Below are 24,612 nucleotides of genomic sequence, written 5' to 3'. Positions count from 1 at the left end.
TTTACAAGTCACATGTTGTTGTTGTTAAGTGCCTTCAAGGAGTTTCTGACCCATAGCGACCCTGTATAGGGTTTCCGAGAAACAGCTGGTGAGCTTGAACCACCGACCTTGCAATTCAAATGGCTTTGCAGTCTGGCGCATTAACCCACAGCACCACACCAGTTACATGGATCTGTTTAAATTAAAATTTAATGAATACTTCAGTTCCTCAGTCACATTAAGCAAAGTCACACGTGACTAGTGATTATTACATACGGGAGAACTCAGAAACAACATTTTCATCATCATAGAAAGTTCTATGGGATGGCATTATAGAAAATGATGCACATAGACATTCTGTGTGTCTTTGTGGTCTGGGTCAGGGAAAGGGCTGAGTGGTGTCTCTGAAGGCCAGGTCCACAACTCTTTGTTGGACCCTGGCACCCCCATTCTGGGTCTCCTTGCCCAGCTCAGCTTCCTCCAGCAGTGACTGGGGTGCCTCCCATTAGAGGGATTAGAGTGAGAAAGAAGACTGGTGGGAACTAGGCAGGATTAGAACTAATGAGAGAGCAGGGGAGGAACCCAATCCCAGAAGCCGCAGCCTGGTGAGAAGTGGGTCTGCTGAGATGGAGCCGGAATGTGAAGTGGGGTGGGGCTGGGGGTGCAGTTACCTAACTCCCCTGAGTGCGGGCAGCACCCCAGGTGGAAATAAATGACCCAAGACAGCCCCTCCTTCTCCTCCTGGTCCAAGTCTATCCAAATCCCAGAGCAGAGAAAGTGTATGGCACTACCCCCATAATTAGTCCCAAGAGGTTCTGGGATAGCCTAGAATAGAGGCCCAGGATAGCCTAAAAGTAGGAACCCAGGAAAGCCCAGGAGCATGGGACCTGGGAAGAGTAGTTTGGGCGAGTCCAGGGATGGTTTCAGTCTGTGTAGACCCCCTTAAGGTCAGGGGTCTGTCACTATAGTCCCAAGCTGATGCACTCCCATTTTATTTTGCCAACACCCTTCTGAGGCCTCCTAACCCTCAGATAATATAAATAATTCTCTACCAGTAGATCCAAGTTCATAGATTTGAACCCTGTTAGAGCAGGTTCAGCAGCAGAAGAGGAGGGGGAAGGTGTTTGGAGAACCTCAGTTGTGGGATCTCTTCATTAGTGAGATGGGGAAACTGAGGCCCAGAGAGAAAGGGAGCCAGTCTTTCTCCTTGAGATGCCCCCTTCTCCAGGACAGTGGCCTAGAAGATGAGGGCTCTGCAGGCACTAATCCTGGGCACCATGGCCAGGGGAGGCCAGCCTCATCCCCTGTCAGCCACCTCCTCCTGGCAGGGGTCCCCTGGCACTCCCTCTGGCCCCCACATGCCCCCCAACCTGTTCCAGAGCCAAACACGGGGCCTCACTTAATCCCAATTATGTAATGTGCAATCCAAACAGTTGGCCAAGTAGGAGGTGCTTAGAGCCACACCCAGGAGTGGGGGCAAAAGGCCCCAGTTGGGCCAGGCCTGAGAGACTAGACTTGACCTCCACCTGTAGCGGCAACCACTTCTAGAACCTCACCTGGCATCATGAGCGGCCACGTTGGAGACCTCAGCCCCAAGCAGGCAGAGACCCTGGCCAAGGTGAGAGCCCTTCTCCTGAAGGTCTAAGAGGCAGGGTGGCCAGAACCCTGCTCCGCTCTGTTGATTCAGCAGGTCCTACCCCAATCTGCCAGTTTAGAACGTCCGCTGACATTTTCTGTCTTTGTTGTCACCTGCTCCAGGGTTACACTCCACAGTGTCTGGTAATATCAGCCCTGTTCCAGGCAGAGGTTGAGCTTACAGGCAATAGTGGGGATGATACCCACTCAGGATCCAGCCTGTTTTGTTTTCCCAAAGGAGCCAGGCTCAGAGAGCTTTGTCTGGTGGCTGGGGCCCCTTTTCCCTCCTTCCCAGAGCCCCATAGGTGGCAGCTGAAGGATGCTCAAGGTCTGCTCTCTAATTCTGTCCTCCCTTCCTCCCTGGGGGACAACATTGAAAAATGACAGATTTGCCTGGATGAGCAAAGAGTCAGAGCTGGGTGTGTTATCATTCCATGGTAATTGGGGAAGAGGTCACATATCACTAACCATGGAAAATGGGATGAAAAATCAGAAGCCTTGGTGGGCTAACACATGGTGAGAGCTTAGAATACATCCGGACTCCAATCTACCCTACCCTCCCACCCAACTGTTTATCCTTTCTTCCCTCCACTTATCTATCTACCCATCCCATCCTCCTATTCTCCTAGCCATCTATTCATCCTTTCATTTCTTCTTCCTTCCATCCACCCACCCACTCATCCATCTAGCCAATCATCTCTCCTTCATTTCTTATATCCATGTACCCCTCCATCTATCCATCTGCACATCCACCCATCCAATCATCCATCTCTCTTTCTATCCATTCATTCACCCACCCATCAGTATGGGCCAGACCCATGTGGGAGGAGAGGCAGGATGATGAAAATAATCATTGAGACTGGAGACCAAGGTATACCTCTCTTCCCAGTTCCGAGAAAATGTCCAGGATGTGCTACCTGCTCTTCCCAACCCTGATGACTATTTCCTTCTGCGCTGGCTCCGAGGTGAGGGCAGAGGTGGAGAAAGTCAGGGTGAGGGCAATAAGAAGTGCCTGGTCCCAACTGCTCCAGAACGACCCACTGTCCTTGGATCTGTCCACTCAACTTGATTCACCTGTCTAGCTCCAGGAGATGAGGGCATGAAAGGGAGGCCCCCACAAAGCTCCCCAGGGCCCTGCATAGCTCTCCCTACCCAGCAGTAGGCACGGCAATGACAATACATCCTCTTTCCTCCTTACATCTTCCTTCCTTCCCTCTTCCCTTAGCGCGCAACTTCGACCTGCAGAAATCAGAGGCCATGCTCCGTAAGGTGAGGCTCATTCACCCTGGAGATTTGGGGAGCGACTTCATGGGGAACATATAAACCATGCCTCAAGCGCTTACCTCTATCCCCTCTTCAGGGGTGCTGGGAGCCCAGAGGGCCTTATCACACTTTTCCCTTCCAGCACATGGAGTTCCGTAAGACCATGGACATTGACAACATCCGTGATTGGCAGCCTCCAGAGGTGAGGCCAACACCCCACACATCCAGTCTTTCACAACATACTATCCAAGCAGACTCAAGGGCATGGGACCCCTGGGGCTACAGGTATCTCTCCTATAACAATAATAATTCCTTGGGGACTTATAAGGTCCAGGCCTGGGTTAAGATGTTACCTAACCCAGGTAAAGCTCATTTAACCATTAAACCAGGTGAGTACTATCATCCCCATTTTATAAATGAGAAGACTAAGATCCAGCAAAAGTTAAGCAACTTGCCCAAAGTCTCATAGTCCCAGCATGTCTGGCTCCCAGATCCACGCTCTTAATCACTACAGTAACGCTATACCTCTGCACCTCTCTCCCATAGAGCCTTGCTCAAAGCATCCTGTCTGGGTAGGAAAGAAATTAATTTCCCCAGGGCACTAGTGATGACAGTAAAGTAATGATAGCAGCTTCATTTATGGGGCACAAGCTCTGGGATGGGCACTGTGTTTTGCCAACATTACCTCAGGGACTTTCCCTAATAGTCCCATGAGGAAAGGATCATACAAACTATTTTACAGAAGAGGGACGGGGACTTAGAGAGGTAGTATCACTTGCCCAAGGGCACAGAGCAGCAGAATCTTTATATGAACCATGTCTACCTTCAGAATTCATGTTCTTCATCATTAAGCCCAACCCTCCTGGTAGAAATGGGATAGGGGAGGCATTGGAGGCCAAACTTAGGAGCTCAGCTGCTGAGAGCCTGGCCCAGCCTGAGTCTTGATCTTGCCATTTGCCCACTGTGAGTAAGTTCCCCAGCCATGGGACCCTCAGGTCTCACTTGGGACAATAATGCCACCCTCCAGGGGAGGACAGTGCATAGGCTCATATCCCCCGTGTCACTTTGGTCTGGGGGTCTCTAGAGAGTGTGTCACTTGTGCCAAGTGTTGTGTATCTTCCCATACCCAGGTGATCCAGAAGTACATGCCTGGGGGCTTATGCGGCCATGACCGGGATGGCTGTCCTGTGTGGTACGACATCATTGGGCCATTGGACCCCAAAGGGCTGCTCTTCTCTGCCACCAAGCAGGACCTGCTCAAGACCAAGATGAGGGACTGCGAGCGCATTCGGGATGAATGTGACCTGCAGACTGAGCGGGTGAGGCCCAGACCCAGCTGAGAATGTGTGAGAGGTGGGAAGGAAGGATGGGCCTGGGGCATGGCCTGCTTGTTGGATCAACTCCCAGCTCTGCCAATTACTGTGCAGCCTTGGAAAGTCACTTCACCTTCTCTGAGCCTCAGTTTCCTCACCTTCATTCAGGGTTAATAATCAATAATTATTGTGAAGATTAAATAAAATCGTGATTAAATGGCTTAGTACGTAGGCCCTAAGGCATGGTTTCAACAATGGTAGTTAATGCTATTTCTTCTGAATTTTTGCGCTTGCTGCTCTTTCTGCCTGGATCACCCAACCCCTACTATCCACACTGGCTCCTCTCAACTTCACCTAACACTCTCCTACTTATCCTTCAGGTGTCAAACTTAGATATCACCTTCCCTGACTCTCCCATCTGGATTAAATACCCTTCATCTGTGTTCCCACATCCCCTGTGCCATTCTGTCAAAGCATTTGTCACTGGACTGTAACTTTTAAATCTCTCCAACCCTTTAAGGACAAGAACTGTGGATTATTGAGCATTACACATTATACTCTCGAAGAATAAATATTGGTAGGACAAGTGGAGGGATAGATGGATAGTTGGTCATATAAATAGATGGATAGGTAAATGGATTGATAGTGAGTTGATGAATGGATGGATGGATAGTTGGATGGATGGATGAATTGATGGATAGTTGGATGGGTAGATATATAGATGGATGGATGGATGCATAGTTGGATGGATGGATGATAAGAAAATGCATTCTCTGCTTTGTCTACTTACTCCTGTGAGGACAGGGTTGAGGGGCTGGAAGAAGTTCTGAGGGTTTATGTGTGTGGGTTACCATCTCCCAAGTTGTGAGCTTGCATCCTGCACCCTGCTCTCATCCTCACAGCTGGGGAAGAAGATTGAGACCATCGTAATGATATTTGACTGCGAAGGGCTGGGCTTGAAGCACTTCTGGAAACCTCTGGTGGAAGTGTACCAGGAGGTGAGACAACAACCTGTTAGGGTCTCCCACTTGCTCGATGACCAGCTTAGTTGTCTGTGACTTTGCTGCCTACTCAGAGCCAGGATTTAGTCAAAGATGGAGCCCTTCCTGAGCCTCATCACTGCAGCTTAGGGCCATAAGGGCCTTCATATGGTTCCTAGAAGATCCCACAGAACAGGCCTCAGGACAATGCTAAAACCACAGAGGCCACCCTCAGCCAAACCCTTCCCAACCCTGTCATCCCCAACTCTGTTACTTGAACAAGTCACTTTACCTCATCTATAAAATGGGATAACATTATTAGTATGTATATAAAAGGGATGTAGGGATACTTCAGTGAGTGGATATGCAAATGTGCACATAGTGCTTGGTAAATAGTGAACATTTAATACACAGTAGTCATTATTATAGAACAAAGCACTCGACTACAAGGTCTGTTCAAACTGCAAGGTCAGTGGTTCAAACTCAGCAGCTGCTCCTTGGAAACCCTATACAGGGTCACTATGAGTGGTAATCAACTCAACAATACTTAACAACAACAACTGGCATTATTATTACCACTTCACTATCTTTATTACAATGTTCCCTCTAGCAATGGAGAGTGTTGTTGAGTACTGTTGAGTTGGTTATGACTCATAAGGTTTCTGAAGAGCTGCTAGTGGGTTTGAACTGCTAAACTACCAGTGGTTCTGTGGGAGAAAGATGAGGCTGTTTGCTTCCTTAAAGACTTACAGCTTCAGAAGCCCTACCAACCAACCTATGAGTCAGAACCAACTCCATAGCACACAACCACCACCAACACTAACACCTTGTGGGTAGCATTGTTAGCAGTCCAGTGCTTATCCTACAGCACCACACCAGGTCTCTACAATGGAGTGTTGTTGTTTTTGTTAAGTGCCATCGAGTCATATTACGTAATAATTATCCGGTTACTATTCGGGCTGTGAGCTCTGGTAGCGTAGTGGTTACGAATCGGGCTGCAAACCTTAAGGTCAGCAGTTCGAAACTACCAGCTGCTCCGCGGGAGGAAGATGAGGCTTTCTACTCCCGTAAGGATTTACACCCTCGGAAACCCTGTACAGGGTCGCTATGGGTCGGAACCGACTCGACGGCACTTAACAACAACAACAATCTCACAGCTAACCACCACCACCACCAGTTCTAATAGTCTGAGGGGAGATGGTGCCCTCTAGAGGCTAAACAGGGGAGGTGAAAAAAGAGAAACCCTCCACAGCCTCTTCTCCAGAGAGTTGATTACAGAGGAAATGCTGATAGAAGGCTAGGTGTGGCCTCTAACCTGATCTTTCTTGGTTTCATAGTTCTTTGGCCTCCTTGAAGAAAATTATCCAGAGACTCTGAAGTTTATGCTCATCGTGAAAGGTGTGTGGCAAGTGATTTTGCTCTCCTGTACCTCTTTTCCCTCACCTGTACAATGGGGATGAAAATAACACCTTCTTCCCAAGGTTGTTGTGAGGCAGGTTGGTGTTTGGCTGCATGCAAATCACTTAGAGCACATGCACAGAGTAAGCATTTGATAAGTGGTAACAGCTATGGCTGGCCTTATTGTAAGAAGAGCCAGCTCCAACCCCAGTTCTTCAGGAATCTCTCCTCATTTCTCTTGTCCATGCTGAACTTTTCCTCCCTCTCACACTGTCAGATAATGCAATGTAATCTTGCCTTTTCTGTTTGTTGCCTTATGGGTACCTCCAGTTGTCTTATGTGTGCTCATAGTGTTTTCCTGTCTGAGTTGTCTGCAGCTTGAAGACAGGAGTTATATCCTCCATGGATCTGAGGTCACAGTGGATGCTCAATATTTATTTGAGCATTTCATTCATTGTTGTTTGGGTGAGTGGTTGGATGGGTATTTGATGGTTGACTGGTTGGTTGGTTGATTGGCTAATCAGATGCTGGCTAGTTGACTGGGCAATTGGTTGACTGTATATAGTTGAATGGCTATTTGGCTTGTTGGCTACTTGACTGGCCAGTTGACTGATTGGGTGACTGCTTGGCAGTTTGGTTGGTTGGTTGGGTGGGTGGGTGGGTGACTGCTTGGCAGATTCGTTCATTAAGTGGCTGGTTTGTTTTTTGACTAGATCTTGGATAGCTGACCATCTGATTGTTTGAATGGTTGACTGACTGGAGCAGGAAGTTTGTTGGCTGATTCGTTGGTTGTTTAGTTGATTGGTTTCTTTGTTGTCTGATTTGTTGGGTAGTTGTTTAGCTAACTGATTGGTTGATTGGTTAGAAGGTGAGTTGGTTGACAGTTCCTGGCTGTTTCACTGGTATATTGGGTAACTAGCTGGTTGACTGGTAGATTAGCTGGTTCGTGAGTTGGCTGATGAGTTTGGTTGGTTGACTTGTTTGTTAATAAGTTGATATGTTGGATGATTTATTGGATGATTTATTGATTTAGCAAACTGGCAAATAGACTCTTTAGTTGTCTGGGTGGTTGGGTGCAGGGCATTGGAACTGGCCAGGATTACTCCATATTGCTGGTTATGACTTAGAGACAGTGGCCCAGTGGAATTATTTTCTCCCCATTATCCTTTCTTGTGTCTCTCCAGCCACCAAGTTGTTCCCTGTGGGCTATAACCTCATGAAGCCCTTCTTGAGTGAAGATACCCGCAGGAAAATCATAGTGCTTGGAAGTAAGTAGCTCCAGCATCATCCTCTGAGCTCTGTGCATGAGCTTTGGAGTGAGGTTGGTCCATCACCCCATCTATAACTCTGTCCACCTCTTAGCATCGGAGGTTCTTCCTTTTAAAAAATGAGGTTGGTCTTACACTAGAAAGTTTATCCAGCCACCCATGCTTTATTCCCTGCCATGCCCCTTTGATGACTAAGGTCTCTACACTTACTTCCTTATCAGTTTCAGTTTGATTGGTAGGCAACCTCTGGACTATGGGCCTTAGTTTCCTTTCAATACTCATTATCTAAATGATGACAACCTAGGGCAAAGAAGATGGAAATGAAGAGTGAGAAGAAGCATTGTGACAAGGAAGGAAGTCCAATAAGTCATCCAGTCAGTCAACCAATAAGAAGTTATGATGTATTAATTGGATAAATTTGGGGGCAGCCATGAAAAATAGTGCTGTGAGTGAATATTGAATGCAGTGAAAGCTGTCATTAAATAAAAAAGGAGATTATAAAGCGATGTGACAGTACAATCCTAATTGTGTGAAAACAAATATATATTTCTAGAAAGAAATATAACAATGAATTGTGAATGGTGAGAACTCAAGTGGTTTTAAATGTTATTATTTGTATTTTTCTGTATGTTCTAAATTTGGACAATAAATATGTGTTAATTTTACATGCAGAAAATTGTGATCAAAAGAGACAGAGAAAGAAAGAAAAAAAAAGAAATAGTTCTTAAATTCACACCAATAACTCTATGCTTGGAGGGTAACTTCTCCCAAGCAAAATGGTCAGATCATAGAATCAAGGTATTTGAGGATTTATGAGATCTTTAAAATCTCTGATTCCTCTATTTCTTGACACCTGGACCTCTGCCCCTGTTCAATCCCACTAGAATGGGAGTTTGATGGATCACATGGTAGCCTGATTAGATGGCTTCTTGTGCCTCCAAATCTGGGACCAGTATGGCTTACCATCTCACTCCAAGACACAAGTCCGAGGCCTCTGTCCCATTTGGTGTCTCAGGGGGCACTATGCATTTGGCCCTACTGTGTTAAGCCTTATAGTCTTCACCTGTATCCCACTGGAGGCCATGGGGTAGGGTGGTAACCTTGATTGACCATGGACCTGGGAACATGTTAAACACTCCTGGATGCAGAACTCTTAGAACCAAGAGAGAAGGTAGCAATGAAAACAAAGTCTTATTTCAATGAAACAAAGCTCCTTGTGTGGCCAGTCTATCAGCTTCTTCATTACCTTTGATGCCTCAATGGGAACATACTTCCACTGAATATCCTTGCCTTGGGAAGCTTGATCAATCTTCTCAAAATCATTTCTGTTGACAACATCTCTTCCAGAGGCTGTTTTCCATCCATTTTGTTTCCAGTTACTAAGCCATTCTGTCATGCCTTTAATGACAAACTTGCTATCAGTTTCAATGGTGAGCATATCTATATTTTGGCTCTTTGCTTGTTCATTGCTTTGTGGGCTGCCCTCAGTTCTGCCATTTGGTTTGTCTGTCTTTCAGAAACACTCTCACTCACATTTACTGGGTGGCTAGGTCCCCTGTAAACTCCATATCCAGCTTGTGAACCACTTCTCCCATTATTTCTGCAGCTACCATCAACATAGACAGTTAGAATGTAGTCTCCTCCAGCACCAAAGTTCTGTCCGCTTCATCCCCTGGAGTTCATGTCAGACTTTTATACCAAGATCAACCAGTGACATCCTAGGTCCCTGCAATCTACCCCTCCATGTCTTATAACCACCTTCATTCTCCTTGCCCCCAGATAACTGGAAGGAAGGTTTGCTGAAACTCATCAGTCCTGAGGAACTACCTGCCCAGTTTGGGGGAACCCTGACGGACCCAGATGGGAACCCCAAATGCTTAACCATGGTACAAAGAACCCTAGGACAGGGGAGAAAAGTGGTGCTGGATCCCCTTCCCTCCCATGCATTCATTCCACAGACATCTGTAGAGGGTACTCCTGTGAGTCAGATATTGAGCAAGGCAATTCCAAATCTGCCCTCCCATAGGGAAATGACCCAAAGTGTTCACCTGACCCAAATAATTGAGCTGAAACAGATGCTAGGACCTATGAGGGTCCAGAGGGTGCCTTGGCCCAGTCTAGAGGGCAAGACAACATCCCAGAAGAGATAAGTGGCCGGGATGATCAGGATACTTCTTGTAGATGATGAAGGTATCTCAGGCAGGAGAAAAAGCATGAACAATGACCCTAGAGGGGCAAGTCCACCATCCCTGTGTTTGCAGATCAACTATGGCGGGGAGATTCCCAAGTCTATGTACGTTCGGGACCAGGTGAAGACTCAGTATGAGCATTCAGTGCAGATCAACCGTGGCTCCACCCACCAAGTGGAGTATGAGATTCTGTTCCCAGGATGTGTCCTCAGGTATGAACAGGTTACCATCCCAATCCTGGCTGGGCCCCAATCCCCAGGGAACCCATTGGGCTAAGCAGAAACTCTACCCTATACCAAATCCCACAGGTGGCAGTTCTCATCAGATGGGGCAGACATTGGCTTTGGGGTCTTCCTGAAGACCAAGATGGGTGAGCGGCAGCGGGCAGGTGAAATGACAGAAGTGCTGTCCAGCCAGCGCTATAACGCCCACATGGTGCCCGAGGATGGGAGTCTCACCTGCTCAGAAGCTGGCGTCTGTAAGTTTGTCCTGCTGGGCCCTGACACCAGAAGGCTGGAGCCAAATGTCCCATGGTTTAGAGGAGAAACATAGACACCCAGCTTAGGTTAGTGCCATCCATTCACATGTGCACTCATTCGGTTCATACCTGTGAGCACCTCCTGTGTACCAACAGTCAGAGATGATACAGATACATGGACTCCAAAAGGTTCCATACTTTTAGGAATTAGAACACCAGGCTTTTCTGTGTTCCATACTTTTAGGAATTAGAACACCAGGCTTTTCTTCTGAGGCACCTCTAGGTGGACTCAAACCTCCTACCTTTCAGTTAGCAGCCAAGCATGTTAGCTATTTGCACTAATGTCATACCAGTCGTTGGGTAGGTCACCTATAGTAATCATTCCTACAATGATTACTCCTGCCTCTTGGGATGGTTCTGAGGAGGCAGAGGGTGTGTGGTAAGCCTGGTCTAGCATCTCACATTGTCCAAAGGGTCTAAGAGGCATCTGATGGCTCCAGCTGCCCCCTCTTCTATATTCCCATCATGTGAGCCTCTGGGTATGGATACAATGGTATATAATCACCATTGTTCCCATTCTCAGTTGGTGCAACTAAAGCCAGCCTGGGCTTGGTGCCAGGAGGAGGTGTCTGTTTACAGGTCCTGTTCAGGCAACAATACTAAATACCCATGGACAGTTCCCATACCAGGGAACAGTAGTGATGTAAACTTAACCCAGCTTGGCAAACAAAACAGGTGGAAACACAAGCCTGTCCTCCCTTATGGCCAAGGAAGAGATGCAGGGAGTGTGAAGCTAGGTCCAACTGCCCATCTGTTCATCTGTCCCCCAGATGTCCTGCGCTTCGACAACACCTATAGCTTTGTTCATGCCAAGAAGGTCAGCTTCACAGTGGAGGTGCTGCTCCCGGATGAGGGCATGCAGAAATACGACAAGGAGCTCACTCCCGTCTAGATGTCTCCCTCACTTTTCAGAGAACTCCGGCCCTCTGCTTTCTCTCTATATTCTCCATCCCCAGAAATGGATCATTAGTCCTCCAGACCCAGTGACATTAGAGAAAGGGCTGCTTTGTGGAAGATCCACATGCTGTTGTCAGATTAGGGAAGGTAGAAGAAGCACAGTCATGGAGGGTACCAAAGTTTCAGAAGAGGAAGAAAGCAAAGATGAAGCTAGGAAGTGGGATGTCACCGAGCCTCTAGGAGATAGGAAAATGAACCCCCAGCCTTTATTCTTAGTGCTCTTAAGGCATTTGTGAGTGCTTAAATTACCTTCCCTATAACCTGTGAACTCCTTGGGTTGGAGACCTATCTAAATTCTTTTTATTCCCCCTCTTTGTATTTGTATGTAGTTTTCTATTAGGTGCCATCTAGTTGAATCCAACTCACAGAAACTCATGTGACAAGAGTAGAACTGGTCCATAAGATTTCCTAAACTGCGATCTTTATAGCGATCTCCAGAGGCAGATTGCCAGGTCTTTTTCTTGTGGGGCAACTGAGTAGGTTCAAACCACGAACCTTTTGGTTAGCAGCTGAGCCCTTAATTGTTTTACTACCATGCTCATTGTATACCTGTGGTGTTAAAAAGAGGACTAGGAGATAGGAAGTGGGTGGTTCACAGATGTGTAGGATGAGAGACCTAGGCCTGAGGACAATTTTCAGCACCTTGGACAGGAGTCACGGAGTAGTGGGAATGGACTGTTGATAGAGTAATCTGGAGACCCAGCCCCAGACAGCCCACCACCACTACTGCCCTTTTCGACAGTGGCTGCCTCTTGAGGGTCCTAATCACAAAAACCACGTCCCTCTGATAGATGATGCTGCGTCAGGCTCCATCTAACTCAGGACACACATTTCCCCACCCCAACCCACCCCATCATTCTCACCCTCACTCCCTCCTTTGAAGCAACTCAAGGAACTTTCCTGGAAGCAAAGGAAGTTATGTCTGACTCTAGTGGCCACTTGGCAATAATAATAAAAATCACAGCTATCATGCCAAATGTTTGGTGAATTTACTTCATTTCACTCTCATACCAGCCCCTGAGATCACTTGTTCTTTTTTATTTGCTTTAAATAATTTGTTGAGAATACACCAATTCAAGTTTCTACAGTACATTTCAGTGACACTGATTGCATTCTTCAAGTTGAGCAATCTTTCTCACCCTCCTTTTCTCTGTTGTCCTTCCCCCATTGACATACGCTCACTGCCCTCTATCTCATCTTGCCTGATGCTGTTGTCAACTGGATCTTCAATAGGTAATAAAACAGCTCAAGGTTCACAACAGACATTCTTTATTAGTTAAGCTAAGCTACCGTTTGGTTTTAAGAAGATGTCAAGGGATATTTTTGGCTTCAGATTGAATGATCATTTCAGGGCAATCATCTCAATAGATCATTCAGCCTCTATTAACTCCAGAAAATCTAGATTCCATGAAATTTTGAAATTCTGTCCTGCATGTTTCCCCTTTTGATCTGCTGTGGATCTTTCATCAAAATGCTCAGGAATGGTAGCCAGGCACCATCCTATTCTTCTGATCCTGAGACCACTTATAATGAAACAGACTCAGAGAGGTGAAGTTACTTACCCAACATCACACAGATCTTAAGTGGCAGATCTAGGGTCCAGTTTTTATTGTCTTTATTCTAAAGATGTTTCTTTTAATTGTCTATAATAACAACGCCTAAGATCCTACATTCACAAAGGAGAAGTGACATATTAGACCTAGATCTTCCAGGAGAAGTGTCCTGGATATTATTCTCCAGTCCTTGTCAGTGGGCTGAGAAAACAAAGATCCACAAAGGTTAAGCAGCTTGTCCAAGGGTACTCACAACAGAGCTCGGCAAGACATTTATTCCGAAGCCCAGAGCTTGTCCTCAGCTCACGTGGCCTCTGTGAAGCAGAACCCATTGACATCTACTGAGACCCTGGGTGGACTGGGGAGAGATGCCAGGCCTCCTTTCCCAATTCCAAGATGTGACCTTGGCTTGAGTCGCAGGTCCTGACAACTCTTGCCAGAGAAGAGTCAAATTACACCAAGAATGTGGGTGGTTAGAAACCAAAGGCTATGGGAAACTAATGCTGTGAGAGGCTTTGTGGGATGAGCTGCAGGCCAAGCCCATTGGGTCTGAGCATGGGCAGAGTATGAGCCCCGACTCCTAGCATATCACATAAATTTGCAGCACTGTGAACATTTCCCATCTACACTGGTCTTGTTTCCTTCAGTCTGTGGGCAGGGAAAACAGGACTAGAGCTAAGGCCACCTCATCACTTGCACCATTCAGTCCCCATCCTGTGGGAACCTGCCAGAACAGGATGAGAATGCCTTTTTCCTGGGCTGGGGGAGGTGCAGAGAAGGGAGACAGACGGGAGAAAGCAAAGAAGAGGAAGAGAAACGGGTTGTCAGATTTAGGAGAAATACAAATCAGAACATTAGGCAGCATTTGGAATCCTGGTGTGTCTCTCTAGGATTAAGTACTGGACTGTTAACCACAAGATCTGTAGTTCAAACCCACCAGCTCCTCCTTGGAAAACGTATACAGAGTTGCAGAGAGTCAGAACTGACTCCACGGCACTTAACAAGGCAATATTTGGAAATTGTACTAAAAATATATATATTCATTGTTGATCAGAAATTCAAATTTAACTGAGATCCTGTTATTTCACCTGACAACCCCAGAAGGGAATGTGTTAGGGGACAAAGGGGCACTCTCGTGGAAGAGGGTGACAGTACCTGCAATTTGGGGCAGACATGTCTTGGGAGCCTAGGAGAGGACAACTGGCCATCAGTGGTATGCGGTGGAGGGACAAGGAGCTCAGCCTGGTCTACTGAAGGAAAAGAACACTGTGCAGTGGCAAGCTGAAGGATGAGGAAGCAGGGGCCTATTTGGGGTCAAGGATGCCTTGATCAGTGCTGCTGGATGTCCTGAGAGCTGCTTCTCCTGCATCTGGCAGAAACTTGCTGTGAACAGAGGAGAACTTGGGACCAGGAGGCAGGGTTCATGCAGGGGTCTCAAAGCCAGGGCTGGAGCTGAGAACTAGAGAACACCCTCAGCATCTGCTTAATCCCAGCTCCCGCTCCATAACTTGGTGATGGGAAACAGGCCTCCTCAGCAGCAATATTCCAAGTCCAGTTCCGAATACATGTGGGAGAGGAAGAGACCAACTCAGTGGCCTCATTCAATAGGCCTCCCTCCCCACTCCAGCAGTGGTTAGCAGCAGAGTAGGGGTGAGGGAACAAATAGTCAGTCCATTAAGGACTCAGCCTAGAAATGCAGAGAAGGCCAAGGAGGATGAGAGGGCAGAGCAACCTAGGAGAGAAAGGGTTGAATAGGAAGAAGAGGGCCTTAGCTGCCTTGAGAAGTATAAAATGATTATTAAAACTTCCTAGGAGCTCTGGTAGCATAGGGGTTACGAATCGGGCTGCGAACCTTAAGGCCAGCAGTTCGAAACTACCAGCTGCTCTGCGGGAGAAAGATGAGGCTTTCTGCTCCTGTAAAGATTTACAGCCTCGGAAACCCTGTACAGGGTCGCTATGGGTCGGATCTGACTCGACGGCACTTAACAACAACAAGAAGCCATAACTAAACACCTTGAAGGAGTGAGTTGCTGGGCCTGGGGGCTCAAGGTTAACTGGCATACATCAACTGACAATGTTCTACATCTCCTTTGGTGACTAGTGACTACGGTCTAAAAGCTTTTGAGTGACCATCTAATGTGCAACTATTGGTGTGCCCTATCTGAATCAAAAAAGTGTAAAGAAAAACAGACACACAGAAACATTTAGCCCAAAGTGTTACTGGACCATGTGAACCTCAGAAGAACTAGATGGTGTCCAACTATAACTACCAATTGTTCTAAAACAGATCACATTAGAAGGTCCTGGATGGAATGAGAGAAAAAATGTAGAACAAAACTCAAAATCATAAAAATGACGAGGCTTACTTGTCTGATAGACTGGTAGAACCCCCAGGACTATGGGTCTAAGATACTCTTCAAGCCTGGAACTGAACTCACCACTGTGGCCCAACTTTCAACCAAGCAGTAGACAAGTCTATCAGGTGAATAATAACACCAGGGAGGCACACGTTTCTTAGAACCATCAATCATACAAGATTGAAAGGGCGGCGTTTGCCCTGGGATAACGCTCAGAAGACAGAAAGGGATAGGAAAGGAGGAGGAGGGGAAATGGGAAACAGGGAAGAAGCGAGAAGAGTCATTATGTTGTGGAAATTGCAATCAATGTTACAAAACAAATGTGTACGAATTGTTGAGTGGAAAACCAATTTGCCCTGCAAACTTCACTCAAATCACAATTGAAAAGTTTTAAAAATTTGTTTTAAAAGGTAGCAGGTTGAACCCACTGCCCTGGGGTCAATTTTAACTCCTCTTGACCCTCTAGGGCACAGTAGAACTGCTCTTTAGTTTCTGAGACTATGAATCTTTACAGGAGCAGACAGCCTCATCTTTCTCCTGTAAAGCAGCTGGTGGGTTTGAACTGCCAGCCTTAATGTTAGCAACCCAATGCCCAACTCATTGTGTCATCAGGGCTCCCTTGTTGTTGTTAAGTGCCTTTGAGTCAGTTCCAACTCACAGAGACCCTGTATAGCATTTCTGAGGAGCAGTTGGTAAATTGAACCACCAACCTTGCGGTTCAAACCTACCTTACAGTCTAGTACATTATCCCACAGAGTCACACCAGGACTCCAGGGCTCCCTTGCTGTTGTTGTTGTTAAGTGCTGTCAAGTCGATTACAACCCATAGGGACCCTGTACTGGATTTCTGAGGAGCCACTGGTGAACTTGAACCACCAACCTTGCAGTTCAAATGGCTTTGCAGTCTGGCGCATTAACCCACAGAACCACACCAGGACTCCCTTAAGAGCTATCAAATACAACAACTTTCATGTCTATGCCTTACTCCACCAAAAGGCTGGGCCCCTACTATGCAGACCCCAGGGAAAGACAACTGAAGGAAAGAACATGAGCCCACTGGTGTGAATTAGACCTCGGATTCCGGGAAGGGCAAAATGAGGGGATCATTTTGCCCTTCCCAGAATCCCATAGCTGTGAGCTTGTCTAGGAATCCACATTCATATCACACAGCTCAGAGGCCAACTTGTCCTCTTACAATAGTACCAATCGGAACAAGTGCAGAGAAATGTCAGGCCAGGATAATCATTAGGGAAACAGAAGCTTTTATTATAAGTATACAAGGCACTATTTAGTAGTTGTCTTATGAAGAGTTCATTGCACTGTCTCCACATCTTCCTCTGAGGTAGACCCATGATCCCCCTCATTCTCCTCCCCAGATCTGGAGCCCTCTCTGGTCACCGATCTCATCTCCTGGGCTTCCAGGTTGCTAGGGTACTCCCTCAGCGGTCTCCACAGGCTACAGGGAAACCAGGACAGCCAGATCCAGAAATTCCTCCTCAGAGTCAGTAGGAACAGGGTCAGCAGCACAGCAACACATGTGAAGGCCAGTATCGCCACCAGCAGGTCCTTCACTGTCCTGCAGGAGGCTGGGAGGAAGGGGGTCAGGAACATCAGGCCACTGGAGCTGACTGGGAGCCCAGTCAGTCATCAAGATATAACCAGAAAAGTCAGGAGCACATGGGAGGCAGGGTGTGGTTGGAGATAGCAACAGTGAAGTAGTCATGACCAAAAATTGCCCATGAGTCTGGACAGTAGGGGGTAGACCAAGTTCTCTTAGGGCCTTGGCTGTCCCCTAGCCCCCAGGCCTACCTCTAAGCCATGACACCGATTGTGACTTCCTGATCTTCAGTGGTCCTATAACCATCTTTTGGGACTCACCTTCTCCTGGGAACTCTATGAAAGGGAAACTGTTAACACTGAGATGGTCCTCCCTTCTCTGAGGGATGAAGGGCTCCATTCCTTCCCAGTCTCTGGCAGAACCCAGAGCCAGGATACCCCCACCCCGACCCCGAGCAGTGCAGCAGCAGCCTCCCCATCCCTAGCCAGTCTCCCTGACCTGGTCCCATGTGACATCATACCTTTGTCCTTTGGAACAAAACAGGCAGAGGTACAGCAGTCACAGACCGAACTTTCCCCCTTATCATCTGCCAGCTGCCAGCTGCCAAGGGTCAAGGCAGAAAGATATGCCCAGTCAGTGAAGGGCAGGGGATATTTTACCCAGGGAGAGTGCCTGCGCCAGACCCCATCCAGCATGGCCATGTGTGCTGGTAGGCAGCTGGCAGGCACTTGGCCTCTCTGGACCTTCATTCACCATGTTGGCCTGTACCAGGGAAAGACCATCTCCATTTTCAGGATAAAGAATCCCCAGGATCAGGTCCAGCATCCTGGTACAGAATGTCCATTCTTCCCCACTGCCCAGCTCCCAGAATGCTGACCACATATCATGGCAGCTAATGCTTTCCTTTCAGAAATGGTGACACTGAGGCCCAGAAAGGGGAAGCTTAAAATAGGGTAGGTTCACCTGTTTGAGGAGGAGTTGTAGAAACAGGATTTTCGACCAGGCTCATAGGGTTTCATCCAACTCCAGACACTGTTCCAGCAAATGATATAAACCTGGAAGGAGAAACCAAGTGAGAACTTGGGACTCCCTATACCTGGTGAAAGGGCTCCTCCCGGGATTCCTCACTCCCCACACAGTACATACTGCTCTGCACTGAATGGTATGACACCTTCGGATCCCCATGAACCGGTCCCTACTAGGAAGGAAGCCAGGTCAGCCTGGGACTGTCACTGCCCAATCCATAAGAGGTCCCTGTCATTGTTAAAAGTCCCCAGGTGGTGCAATAGTTTGTGCTTGACCACTAACCAAAAAATGGATAGCTTGAAACTACCCAACAGTATGCCAGAAGAAAGGCCTGGCAACCTGCTCTGTACATATTACAGCCAAGAAAATCCTATGGAGTATGTATGTGCTGGAGTAGCACTATGAGCTAATTTGTTGGACTGCATAGTCAGTTTGTACTGAAAGTTGGTGGTTCAAGTACACCAGCCACTTCTCGGAAATCCTATACAGGGTCTCTATGTGATGGAACTGACTTAACAACACTTAACAAAAACAACATATCTATATACAAGGTCACCATGAGTAAAATCAACTTGACAGCAATGAGTAAGAACTATTGTTGTTAGCTGCTGGTAGGTAAGTCAGGCCCTGACTCACAGGGACCTCAGGGGGACCTCAGGCACAAGGGAACAAACTGCTGTACCATCCCCATGATCCATTATGGATCAGACCATTGTGATCCATAGGGTTGTCATTAGCTAATTTTTGGAAGTATATCACCAGGCCTTTCTTCCAAATCCTTTGTCTGGAAGCTTCACTGAAACCTGTTCAACCTTATAGCAACACACAACGGTCCAATAACAGAAGCTGTGTATGAGGGGCACTGGCAGAATTCTACCATGGAACCACCACTGCCCCCTAGTAGGCCCTTAGAGGTAGAGAGCTGTCTGATTTTCCTAACCCATGAATTCATTCTCAAACAAGGATGATCACTGCGGCCCTGGTTTCAAACAGGGACAGACTGGACCCCTAGGGTTTTTTCTTCGGGAGCCAGCTAATTAAGTTACAACCGGGCCAGGCAGCAGGATTCTGTGAAGCTGCTAACTTTCATTTTTAAAAATACAGAAATATAGCAATGATTGTGAGGTTGGTGCAGAATAGGGTGGTGTTTCGTTCTATTGTGTATCAGGTCACATGAGACGGCAACTAACAATTACAACAATTCATAGAAAGGCGCCCTGGTGTGGCTCTGTAGTATAAGCACTAGACTGTTAACTGCAAAGTTGGTGGTTCAAATCCACCAACCATTCCTCAGCAACCTTATACAGGGTCACCATGAGTCAGAACCAACTCAATGGCACTTAACAACAACAATTGCCTTCATAGAAATGATATTAAGTGGAAAGAGGGGAGGACATAAAACAGTTTCTAAAATGGCAAATATAATCCTATTTTGGACATACTTATACTAAAAAAAAGGAGCTCTGGTAGTGTGGTGGTTACAAGTCGGACTGCTAACCTCCAGGTCAGCATTTCAAAGCTACCAGCTGTTTCACAGAAGAAAGATGAGGCTTTCTGCTCCTATAAAGATTTATAGCCTTAGAAACCCTATACAGGGTCGCTATGAGTCAAAATCGACTCCACGGTACATAACCACCACCACCAATATACTTTAAAAAAAAACAAAAACAAAAAAACCTCATTGTTTATTTGAAATTCACATTTATCTAGGCATCCTAGGATTTTACCTGCTAAATCTGGTAGCTCTATTAGGAAGCTCAGCATCCACTTCCTGTAACCTACAGCCCTTAGAGGGGAAACAAACAGGATCAGACACCCCAGACTCCAGCCAGGCCGGGGGCACCCCAGAGCTCCTCACCTCCTCTTCTTCCACGTCATCGTTGAGCATGAAAGCTTTCACACTGAACTGCAGTATCGAATTGCCCTTCCGACGCCAAGGGTTAGACTGGGGGCTTACTGAGAGGCACCTTTTGTGGGGAAATAGGCAAGGGCGTCATTGAAGTGGTCAGTCAGCTGGGAGACCAGCAGAAATAGGTTTCCTAGGATACCACAAGAACCTCAAACCATGGGACCTTCTTGCTTCTTATAGCTATAATTCAAAAGTGTCACCCCATTGCAGATTTAGGGGATGGACATGTTTAACCTGAGCAAAGAAAGACCCCAAGTTACAAAGTTAGCCAAGAAGAGTGCAATGCTAGGACCTCTTAGTCAACAGCCTGCACCCTCACCAGGAAGAACAGCCCCAAGTTCTGCTAAGTCACACGCAGAACCCACGAGGACAGGTCTAGACCCAAGATGAGATGAGTGGCCAGCCAGACAAAAAAGGTTGGTCACCAAGGACCAGCTCTAGCTAGGGACTTTTAAACATCCCTTTATATACAGCCCTGGTGGTGATGTGGAATAACCTTGCTAACCTAGAGGTTGGTGGTTCAAACCCACCAGCTTCTCCGTGCAAGAAAAATGAGATGATTTTTTCCATAATCTTAAATTCCGTAAGTAGCAGTTTTACTCTGTCCCATGTGGTGTCTGTGAGTCCGAATCAGCTCGATGACGGTGAGTTTGGTTTGAGCGGATTCATGTACAATAGAATTCCTGGTGGTACAGTGGGTAAGCACTTGGCTGCCAACCAAAAGGTCAGTGACTCAAATCTGCCAGTCAATCTACAGGAGAAAGATGTGGCATTCTGTTTCCATAAAGATTTACAACTTTGGAAACCCTACAGCAGTTCTATTCTGTCCCATGAGGTCTCTAGGAGAATCGACTCAGTGGCAATGGGTTTATGCGCAAGCAAGGTAGACCTTGACACACAAGTGACCTTGACACACAAGTGCCCCAATGGCCCAGTCCCGGTCAGCACTGGGCTTCAACACAGAAGCAGCCCCGCCCCCATCCCTGTCCTGCCCTAGGCAGCCAGCCCCACAGACCCGTGGCTGAAGATAAGACTGTACATCCTCTGGGAATGGTTCAGGTACTGGCTCTGGGCACCCACACACTCGTCCACATAGATCTTCCCAACCCAGGTTAATGTCTCCTGTATGTGGGCTTGGAGGATCAGCCATGTGCCTTCTGTGTAGGGGCCCAATGCAGCATCTAAGTAAAGAGAGGGATGAGGTCAATTTCTAACCTAGGAGTCATGGCCACGCTCCAGCAAACTCCCATTGTGTGACAGGGGACTGCAGCCATCGCTCTAAAATAGCCATCCCCAAAAATCCTTGAGGTATTTGTCACACCCACTTTAGAGATGGGGTAGCAGACAGTCAGAGAGGTGATTAAATGCTAGTTTAATACAGGTTGTTCGTGTATCTTGTATCAAATGGGTGCAGACCTATCCCACCAGGAGGGGAAATCTCAGATCAGAAAAGGATGATGTATCCTCGCCAGTAAGCAGAGACCAATGCAGCCCAACCCTCATTCAACCCTCCTCCATGGGCAAACCCTGAGGGTCCATCCACGCCCTTTCCCAACACACACACACCAGTCCAAGACTCACCGTACTCTTCCGGAAGCAACACCTGTAGGTGATGTATGGTGGGCTGTGAAACCTCCTCCAAGAGGTCCTGTGGAGGACTGGGTGGGACCACTGTCGGACTGGCTGTGGCAGAGCTGTTTGCCTCCTGCCAGAGGAGCATGACTGCCAGGGAGAGAAGTAGCAGGTGGACAGGGTCGGCAGAACCCATAGCCAGACTGCAGAGGAAGTTTCAATCAGCTTCCCCAAATCAGAGGAACATCATCAGAGTTGTCTTCCCACGGGCCTGCACAATGTCGGCCATTCCACACACCCTCTGTGGACCTCACAGCTGCCCCTATTCTACAAATGTGGAAAGTAAGGCTGGCCAAGCCTCGCGGGCACCTGTGCCACAGGGTCACATAAATGTGAGTTGCAGAACTCATACTGAAACACCCAAGCCAGTGCTCTTTAAAGGTTTGAGTTGTTTTATGGCAAGATGCAGATGGTATCAAATGAAAACAAAGTTTATCTATCCATTCTCTCTCCCTACAATTAGCAACTCTTTTGTGTATGTGCTTGGCCTGTGAGTAATTTGCATAAATACGCTCACCCTAGCATGGTTGGTCCTCACTTATTTTTTTCTTAAATTGCTATAAAGCTATAAAAAAATATAGTTAACGTTATTTGCCAATCCAGCATTTATCACATGTACAAGTCAATGATACCAATTCCATCAATTATGTGTACCACCATCACCAATACCATATTTTCCATTCCCATAAACAAAACCCGAATGCTAGCTAGAAAAGAAATGTTAAGGTAAATGTGGGGTGGTTCCCCAGCAGAGCAACACACAACCAGAGTGACTCCCTGTGTTACCAGGGTGCCAAGTCCCACTCCTGCAGCCCAGGAGGTGGGAGGTGAAGGAGGGATTAGCTACCCTCAGTGAGCCTCGCCAGAACCATGTGGTAGGGGAGGTTTAGCTTGTGGGCTGGGAGAACCCACTTGAGCTCCCAAAGATCTGTTCCCCAGACCTTACCAAGCAGAAAGACTAGAACGACCAGTAGAAGCCCCCTGGGGATGGCCATAGTGAAGAAAAATAACTGTTCATCCCCTCACCAGCCTCCTTAAATTAGCCCAGAAGAGGTTAGGGGAAGAACAAGCGCCACCTGGAGCCCACAGATGTGCAGAATACTTCCACATTGCTCCACCTGCCTGCGTGCACCTTCTAACTTTAGGAAAAACCTCAGAGTCCTCCTCATTCATGTCTACTAAGGGTCTAGTAAGAACTGTGAGAGTCCACACTGACTGAAGGCTTACAACACAGCAAGCTTGGTGCCCTCCTCTCCAAGACGTTAACAGGGTAATGCCTGCTGCCAAGGTGTGCTCTGAGGATTACATAACAGTGCCTGGCACAAAGAAAGGGCTCCATCTTGTCCAAGTGGTACTATATAACAAGGCGATTCTCCCTAGGGAAAGGAGCTCCCAAGGGTTTGTGGAGAAGCCACCATTAGAACTGTTGAGTGCTGAGAAAGGTACCAGAACAGAGGAAGGACTGAGTGATCAAACCAGTGTGATCAAACCAGGAGAATGGCCCTTTCTGCATTGGGTATTAAAGGAGTTCCCCCCAGTTCACTTCCAACTTCAGACAACTCAGACTTCGGTGTTATGTAACTTTGCCTACACTTTGAGACAGTTGAACTAACACATTCTTCACATACAGCTTTTAAATCATGTGAAAAGGCCTTGAGCCTTTTCTTGCACTAAAGCCCCAAGCCCACAGCCATTGAGTCCATTCTGAATCACAGTGAGCCTGTAACCAGAGCAGAACTGCCCCATAAGAGTTCAAGGTTGTAAATCTTCATGGACGCGGACTACCACATTGTTCTCCCAAGGTTAAGTTTGAACTGCTGACTTTTCGGTTAGCGATTCTCAGAACCTGAGTGCCTCTTCCAGGAAGCAGGGACCAGTGGGACTATCACACCAGATGGTCATAAAGATTAAATGAGCCACATCAAATGAAGTACATTAGCAAGGGCCTGGTGCCACGAGCAGTGCACATGAGAGGCAGATATTATTATCAACAATCCTAGAAGTCGTTTGAAGTCCTGGTGTGGCAATGTAGGATAAGCACTGGACTGCTGTGAGGTCAGCAGTTCAAATCCTCCGGTTGTTCCTTGGAAATCCTATACAGGGTCTCTATTGGTCGGAACTGACCAAACGGCAAGTAGTTTGATCCAACTGACCCATGTTGGGAGGTGCTGCACCCTTGTGGTGGTGCTGAGCATGACATGGAGCGGGCCTCTCAGAAGACCCAACTCCCAGCATGCTCAGGGGAAAAGCCCTCAAGGCCTAGGGAGGGAAAAGACCTCTACTCTCCTCTCTCTCCCAGGTCCCTGGAGGAGCACACAGGTTCATTTTCAACTACTAACCTAAAGATTGGAGGTTTGAACCCACCTGACAACATGTGGGAGATAGGCTTGGCAATCTGCTTCTGTAGAGATGTAGCTAAGAAAAGCCCATGGAGCAATTCTATTCTCTAACACATGGGGTCACCATGAGTTGGAATTAACTCCACAGCAACAGGTTTTGCTTTTTTGGGTTTTTCCCCCACTTATTTTACCACCCTCATCCCAGTAGGGACTGGCCCCATGCAAGAGCAAGGAAAGGGTATGAAAGAACGAAAGAAAATTGCCAGTTCCCCAGCTACCTCCTGGTGGACTGACCTCTCTGCACCTGTTTCTCTTCCATCAGATGAGAACAATCCACATTAGCACAGAACTAATAACCACTAAGGCCTGTCTCATTACTCAGGAAAGAGGCAGGCGGGCAGGCGGGCAGGCAGGCAGCAGAGAGAGCGTCCCACTGCTGCCAACGGGAGTGCTTGCACAGACAACCCCAGCTATGGCATCAGAACAGAACGAGCTTGAGGGGACTGCCAGGTAAGTAAAGGGTGCCCAGGACTGCAAAGTCGGTTTGAACCACGAGGTTGGCGGTTCAAGCTCACCAGCCACTCCTCGGAAACCCTATACAGGGTCGCTATGGGTCGTAACCAACTCGACAGCACTTTACAACAACAGTTAAATCTGAATGTCATATAAGCAGCTCAACTTGTAATCCACTATGGTACCACAGTTCCTCACACAATATT

General features: G+C 47.3%; 1 protein-coding gene across 2 annotated transcripts; it reads left to right on the top strand.

The window, feature by feature from the left end:
• Positions 1-1,538: 1,538 nt before the first annotated feature.
• SEC14L3 (SEC14-like 3 (S. cerevisiae)) lies at positions 1,539-11,455 on the top strand. 2 transcript variants are annotated; one of them, XM_006869243.1, is made up of 12 exons: positions 1,539-1,597; positions 2,504-2,579; positions 2,840-2,883; positions 3,020-3,079; positions 4,008-4,196; positions 5,093-5,188; positions 6,508-6,568; positions 7,753-7,836; positions 9,616-9,722; positions 10,098-10,237; positions 10,334-10,503; positions 11,334-11,455. In XM_006869243.1, the coding sequence occupies exons 1-12, from the start codon at positions 1,544-1,546 to the stop codon at positions 11,453-11,455; spliced, it is 1,203 nt and encodes a 400-aa protein (XP_006869305.1). In that variant the 5' UTR covers positions 1,539-1,543. The 2 variants fall into 2 exon arrangements, with proteins under 2 accessions (XP_006869305.1, XP_006869306.1); XM_006869244.1 differs by lacking the exons at positions 1,539-1,597; positions 2,504-2,579; positions 3,020-3,079 and having other exon boundaries at positions 2,872-2,883.
• The last annotated feature ends 13,157 nt before the right edge of the window (positions 11,456-24,612 follow it).

This window comes from Chrysochloris asiatica, unplaced genomic scaffold, assembly GCF_000296735.1.
Source record: "Chrysochloris asiatica unplaced genomic scaffold, ChrAsi1.0 scaffold00128, whole genome shotgun sequence".
Classification (NCBI taxonomy): domain Eukaryota; kingdom Metazoa; phylum Chordata; class Mammalia; order Afrosoricida; family Chrysochloridae; genus Chrysochloris; species Chrysochloris asiatica.
This window is presented reverse-complemented; position numbering and strand designations above follow the sequence as displayed.

Excerpts from the sequence above, each read along its gene's own strand:
- SEC14L3 (XM_006869243.1), top strand. The coding sequence starts at position 1,544 with ATGAGCGGCCACGTTGGAGACCTCAGCCCCAAGCAGGCAGAGACCCTG. Across the intron at positions 1,598-2,503 it reads AGGCAGAGACCCTGGCCAAG|TTCCGAGAAAATGTCCAGGA; the intron begins GTGAGAGCCCTT and ends CTCTCTTCCCAG. Across the intron at positions 2,884-3,019 it reads CAGAGGCCATGCTCCGTAAG|CACATGGAGTTCCGTAAGAC; the intron begins GTGAGGCTCATT and ends TTTCCCTTCCAG.